This window comes from Schistocerca cancellata, chromosome 3, assembly GCF_023864275.1.
Source record: "Schistocerca cancellata isolate TAMUIC-IGC-003103 chromosome 3, iqSchCanc2.1, whole genome shotgun sequence".
NCBI classification, from domain to species: domain Eukaryota; kingdom Metazoa; phylum Arthropoda; class Insecta; order Orthoptera; family Acrididae; genus Schistocerca; species Schistocerca cancellata.
The window spans coordinates 76513947-76520919 of NC_064628.1; the positions used below are offsets into that span (position 1 = coordinate 76513947).

Here is a 6973-nt window from a genome sequence, read left to right on the forward strand (position 1 = left end):
CTTTTACCGCCAGGTGATGAAGTTTTTACTTTGTCTTGGATGTTGATAAAAAAATGTCATGTGATCAGGGCCTCCCGTCGGGTAGACCGTTGGCCTGATGAAGTCTTTCGATTTGACGCTACTTCGGCAACTTGCTCGTCGATGGGGATGAAATGATGATGATCAGGACAACACAACACCCAGTTCTTCTTCCTTTTTTTTTCATTTTGTTCGTTGTTGAACATTGTGTGTGGTCGTTGCGGACGTCACATGACATCCATTCAAGTTCGTTGTTGACCGTTTCACTCAGTTTTTTTTTATTACAGACGCCAACCAGCTCTCTGACCGAACACGCTGAGCTACCGTGCCGGCTGTCCCTGAGCGAAGAAAATCTCCGACCAAGCCGGGAATCGAACCTGGTCCCTTGGGTTTGACATTCTGTCACGCTGACCACTCAGCTACCGGGGGCGGACCTGGACGTTGATGAGACAGGTTTATGAACAAGCAGATGTGAAAGTAGTAAGGCACATTTATTTATAAATATGTATCTACATTATTTGCTGTAACCTCAGTGTTGTCACTCCAAGAGAAGAATACATGGATTGTAAAAGGTCAGTCGGTGGACAGTAGAGGTCGTTGTTGAGTGCAGTTCAGCCCAGCAGGGCAGCCTTGGCCTGCAGGTGGGCGGCGGCAGCCAGGGCCCCAGGAGCACCAGCCACCGCTGGGCCCAGGGCGGCGATCGAGGGAGCGATGCCACCGACCAGCGCGGGGGGACCGACAGCGTAGGCGGGGGCGGCGGCAATGGCGGCGGGGGCGGCGACGACGGCGGGGGCGGCGGCGATGGCGGGGCCGGCGGCGATGGCGGCACCGGCGGCACCGGCGGCAGCGGCGGCATTGGCGGCAGCGGCGGCTGAGGCGGCGCCGGCGGCAGCGATCTGTGGTCCCAGAGCGGCGATGGAAGGAGGGAGGCCGTTAATCAGCGCAGGGGGGCCGACCGCATAGTTGGGGGAGCCGACGACGGCGGCGGGGGCGGCGATGGCGGCGGGGGCGGCGGCGATGGCGGCACCGGCGGCACCGGCGGCAGCGGCGGCATTGGCGGCAGCGGCGGCTGAGGCGGCGCCGGCGGCAGCGATCTGCGGTCCCAGAGCGGCGATGGAAGGAGCGAGGCCGTTAATCAGCGCAGGGGGGCCGACCGCATAGTTGGGGGAGCCGACGACGGCGGCGGGGGCGGCGATGGCGGCGGGGCCGGCGGCGATGGCGGCGGGGGCGGCAGCGGCTGCCAGGATGGCGGCCGAGTTGATGACGGCGTCGCGGGCCCGTGTCTGGGCGACGGTGGCCAGGTGTGCTCCGCGGGCTGCAGCCACCTCAGGGGTATCGAGGGGCACGCCGCCAGGTCCGACGATGATGTTGGAGGGGGGCTGCGGTGCCGCCGCCACGGCGATGGGGGCGGCTGCGATGGCCGGGCCTGCCAGACCAGCCCCCAGGAAGCCGGGCTTCGCCACGGCCACGGCGAGAACCGCGCTCAGGATGATCTGAGGAAACAACACGTTCTACACAGTCCGCCATGCGCAACCTTTGCATTTCAAGTCAGATATGTAAGTAAAACAGTAACATGCGTTTATGAGAGTTTTTCATCTCCAGGTATCTGATATCTCTATCTGGAGCTACATATTATCAACAATCGAGCTGCTGTTCAAATAAGTTACAGGAACGAAAGTGGGTACGTCCTTGACAACCACCACCATTTTGAAAGATGAACACCGAGGGCTTCTCGAGCACTCCGTCTTCACGCCACGAGTGGCCTACCGGGACCATCCGACCGCCGTGTCATTCTCAGTGGAGGATGCGGATAGGAGGGGCGTGGGATCAGCACACCGCTCTCCCGGTCGTAAGATGGTATTCTTGACCGAAGCCGCTACTATTCGGCCGAGTAGCTCCTCAATTGTCATCACGACGCTGAGTGCATCCCGAAAAATGGCAACAGCGCATGGCGGCCCGGATGTTCACCCATCCAAGTGCCGACCACGCCCGACTGCGCTTAACTTCGGTGATCTCACGGGATCTGGTGTATCCATTGCGGCAAGGCCGTTCCCCAGAGGGCTTTTCGAGGCACAAATTAAATGGGAACTATCTGTGTGTGGCAACTGAAGCCCTCTGTGGGTGGATCGTGGCACCCGTGAAACCAGACAGGGGAGCATGCAGACGCAGTACATTCAGTAAACAACCTAGCACCTCTAGACAACCAAAATTGCCTGTGTGGAAAGTTATTGTTAGCGAATTATCAACCGAACAGTGGTATACAAGTAGCGCTATATACCTCTACTGTCTGGTCAGGTAAAGAGCAATTTTCCTAGCAGAACTTGAGCAAAAAACTGTTTGTTTATGAGGTCACTTGCAAGTTTAATCTCTAGAGCTTCTTTTATAAAAATAGTCTTAGTAACTGGAAATGGATGCCAGAATCTCTGTGTTTTTACAATCCACTTTATGAACGGTATCAAACAACATTTTCAATTACAGAAGGCGCCCGCAATAAGCAAACGAAGATCAACTTTTACAAGCCCTAAAAGAGCCTTAGTAGCATTTCACAGCCGCGCGGAGTGACCGCTCGGTTTGAAACGTCATGTCACGAACTGCGCGGCCACTCCCTCCGGAGGCTCGAGTCCTCCCTTGGACATTGGTGTGTGTGCTGTTCTTAGCATAAGTTAGTTTAACATAGTTAAAGTAGTGTGTAAGTATAAGGACCGATGACCCAAGCAGTTTGGTCCCTTAGGAATTCACACACATTTTAGCATCTGCACACATTTCACTATTTCATTCACTACCCATTGTAAAGTACCGTTCTTAACATTTTGGCTTCTGTGGTATGTTGTCTTTATCGATCTCCAAGCTAAGGGAATGGAATGATCTTATTCTATTCATTTAAGGCAAAATACGTTGATGCTACAGGCTGAAGGCTAAATTTAAAGTATAGGACTTGAAGCGCATAGTTTGCAATGAACCTCTTCAGTTATTTTATCTAAGTTTCTCACCTTATAGCTATATTTTTATACCAGACTGAATTTCTGCCTACCAGAAGTGACAGATAACCAGAGATGCGTGTCTGATTCGTGATAAGATATGCAGAATTCACATTCCACTACGATGATAATGTAAACGAGAGCACAGATAAGCTATACTTCACTCTATTTCGTTCTTACGACGATATGACAAATCTGTACTCCGTACCTTCCACAACTTTTTTTTCCATCTGCTAAGCAGTAATGACAAACACCAGGTGAAAATCCAATTTGTATATCTAGCATTAGTGAGGAGTAGCGTAATGAGGGGTTGTCACTCCCTGCTAAGTAGTAGTGTGTAGAGCAAATGTTATATTTCTCTGTGACAGTCATAATCCTTACAGAATATTAGTCCAAAATTAAAATCAGCTTCCTTTCGATGTTAGTGTGTGGCCAGTCCTGCACGCCTCACGACCAGACACATAACTTCAAGCTGCCGTAGTATCCCCTCACTACAGTCCGTACTGCTGTACGTCACGACCGCACTACCTAAGAGTCCGAGACTGTAGAAAACCACACGATTTGGTTTACGACGTCCTAGTGACCGCGTATCCAGAAAAGCTGCGAACACTACGGCATCCACTGACACTCACCAGGGACTTCATCGTCGGCGGTGAGGGTTGACGGCTGTTGCAGCTGCTGAACTCTGCCTGCGGACTGCGTTCACGCACTATTTATACCGTAGTCGAGCGCCGCTCTAGCGTGAAAGTACTAGCGGGTGTCCTTCCCTCCACGTCTTCCTTGGACGTTAGCTCTACTTTCTAGCTTACGCAACGCACCCCACGTAAAACACTCGCAAACGAATGTAAAGTAAGCAGCACTGATAAGGAAACAGACGAAAGCACACATTTCTCATTATGTGAAATTAGTTGACGAAGCGATATTCGAACCAAGACACCAGGAATTCATACGCAGTGCAGAGCTATCTGAACCACCTCACGGGGAGATGCAATCCTTTGTCTTTCTACAACCAGAGAGGGGTAGTTGTATGACATCATTTACTGCGTGATGACGAGAGCTTACTGAGATAAATAGTTGAAAACATCCTCACATTCCATTGCAACATGTTAATGCCCTTTGAAAAGGGAACTTCTACGGAAGCTCATAACCGTGTACTGCATGTGAAATTATTGCTTTGTTGCACTATCGTGGACAACAGTGGGCGCGGGGTAGAACACATTTTGATATACTCCCCTTTCGTAACAGTGGCCGTACAGTTTGTCGAATTTTCTGTGAAGTTGTCTTTCAAAAAGAAATCGTCAGAACGCTTGTTCGCCATGCTATCTTGATCTGCATCTATACTTTAGTGTCCAGCATATTGTCCTGTTCTCTCTCTCAGTGAAAACATTTTGTTGTTCAAATGTGTGTGAAATCTTATGGGACTTAACTGCTAAGGGCATCAGTCCCTAAGCTTACACACTACTTAGCCTAAAGTATCCTAAGGACAAACACAGACACCCATGCCCGAGGGAGGACTCGAACCTCCGCCGGGGAAAACATTTTGTCATGTACTGCCGAGAGTTTGACAGCACCACTCGATACTCAGTACAGTTTATGAATTTTGGACTAAAGATGAAGTAGTGAGGACAGATGTTCCCACATCTGTCATTCAAGCTACGTTAGGCTCGACATCCAGACGCGCTAGAGCAACTGTACGCCAAAGTCACCTATAAATGTAATAATTTGTTCTTCGTATTACACTGTATACGCAGATATAGTAAATGTTCCTTATTTTACATCATTCCTGATGCAGCACTTTTAGCGGCCAGCAGTCTGTTCTCCTGCTACGGAAACGTATGCCATCTCATAGACAGTCAGGGCCGCATACCTAAACACAAAGTGAAATATAGATGTTGTTTAGAATGAAATCAGGATACTGGGGTACCGTCTGTTGATCCCTAGTCTTCCGTCGCCACGATTTCTTCTCCTACCTTCTTCTTGTTTTCTTTAACTTGTCATCAGTAATTTGGTAGGTTTTATGTGATCCGGCACGACTTCGTTCCCAACATTCTGATTATGTGTTGGATATACAGTACAGGGTAACCCAAAGTCCGTTAACATTTGAAAATTTAATATTTCACGGAATAATGTAGTTAGTAAGGTAAAAATTGGCACACATGCTTGAAATGACATGGGGTTTCACCGAAACGAAAAAAATGCACAAAATGACCAACAGAAAGCGCATCATATGATACAAATGCAATAATTATCATAACATCTGATTTTTAGCTAAGACGATGTGCTTTATAAGAAATATGAAGGTGTCATATGTTATTCATCAACGATACCTGTAGCCGAGAGACAGTGATATGAAGCTGTTCAGCATATCACTGGTTGTGGTGAGAAATTGCCGTCAGATGTCTTTTAGCGTCCGTAGAGAGATCGGACGATCGTGGTAGACTTGCGTCTTTAGCTATCCCTACAACCAATAAATAACCACGGCGATTGAGGCCCGGGGAGCTGGGAGGACAAGCATGACCAAAGTGGCGGCTCATCACACGATCCTCACCAAACGAAGTGCGCGTATCCTTCTCTCACTACAGCTCGTCCTATGCGCGAGTCTCGTGCGGTATTGCTGACGTGATGCTGTTCAGCGCTATCTGTTGGCCGGTTTTTGCACTCGTTTCTGGTTTCAATAAAAGTCGATGTAATTTTGAGCGTGTGTGCCATGTTTTGCCTCTCTACCTACATTCTTCCATGAGTTAGTGCATTTTCAAACGTCGGTGGACTTTTTGGTCACCCTGAGCTCCAATCTCCTCCTTCCCCTACAGCTTTTTCCCTCTGCCACAGTAGAATTTGTTCCCTGAAGTCTTAACCCATGGCCTATAACTCGATCGCTTCTCCAGTTCGTTTCACATATTTCTTTCCTTGACGCTTCTCTGGGTAACAACGCACTTAATTTCCTGCGTTCTTCTCTAATATCACATCTAAAACAAATGCATTCTCTTCTTTTGTTTTCCCACAGTCCATTTCTTACAGTGTTGTTACATACATCCTCAATTAAATTTTTCCTGAGACATTTAAGTCTCTAATTTATCTACGATAACGTTGGAAAATGAAGAAGTGAATTAAAATTTGTACTGCGGTTGGGACTCGAACCCGTCTCTTATTTGCTTCCTACGCAGAGACGCTTAACAGTACACCACCAGAGCATTATGGTCAATATAGCTGCATGAACTGTCCAAGTCGAATACTTTCCCCAACACCAACTCCATTCACATCTCCCCTTATATTGTCACTATTACCAGGGATCTCCGACATTGGAACAGCAAACCAGCTTCCAACGTTATCGTAGATAAATTAGAGACTTAATTCTCAGGGAAAATTTAATTTAAGATCTATACGACCACATGTGGTACAGCATTTCTCCATTACGTCCAATGCTGGGATGCTATTCCAGTGTCGGAGAGCGCTGGTAATAGTGACCATATAAGGGGAGATGTGAACTGGAGTTTGTGCTGAGGAGGGTATCTGACTTGCGTAGTTCGTGCACCCGTCCTGAACGTAATGCTGTGGTGGTGTAATGGTAAGCACATCTACCTAACAACAAGAGTACCCAGGATCGAGTCCCGGCCACAGCACAAATTTTAATTCACTTCTTCAGCTTCCAACGTTTTCGTGTATTTTTTCCTGAATTTAAGGCCTGTGGTTAATACGAACAGAAGCGGCGCGGTAGCTTTGTGTGTTGGGTCAGAGGGCTGCGTGCTCTGTGTAACTGACTCAAGAAATCAACGATCGACTTGAACGGATGTCTTGTGACGTTCGCCCAGCCAAACGGCAACTCACTATATCGAACGAAAATGAAAAAAAAGTAGACTTATTTTCCGAGGACCCCCTTGTTTGCTTTGCGAATATCTCATTTTTGTTATTCTTTGCTTTTGTATTTCCTTACTTTTGTTTCGCTCTCAGTCCATACTCCATGCTCATTAGACCTCTCG

General features: G+C 48.4%; 1 protein-coding gene across 1 annotated transcript; it reads right to left on the reverse strand.

The window, feature by feature from the left end:
- Nucleotides 1-629: 629 nt before the first annotated feature.
- LOC126176120 (cuticle protein 16.5-like) lies at nt 630-1177 on the reverse strand. The gene is made up of 2 exons (XM_049923258.1): nt 1169-1177; nt 630-1112 (listed from the first exon to the last, which is right to left on the reverse strand). Exons 1-2 carry the CDS (start codon nt 1175-1177, stop codon nt 630-632), a joined length of 492 nt encoding a protein of 163 aa, XP_049779215.1.
- Between the last annotated feature and the right edge of the window lie 5796 nt (nt 1178-6973).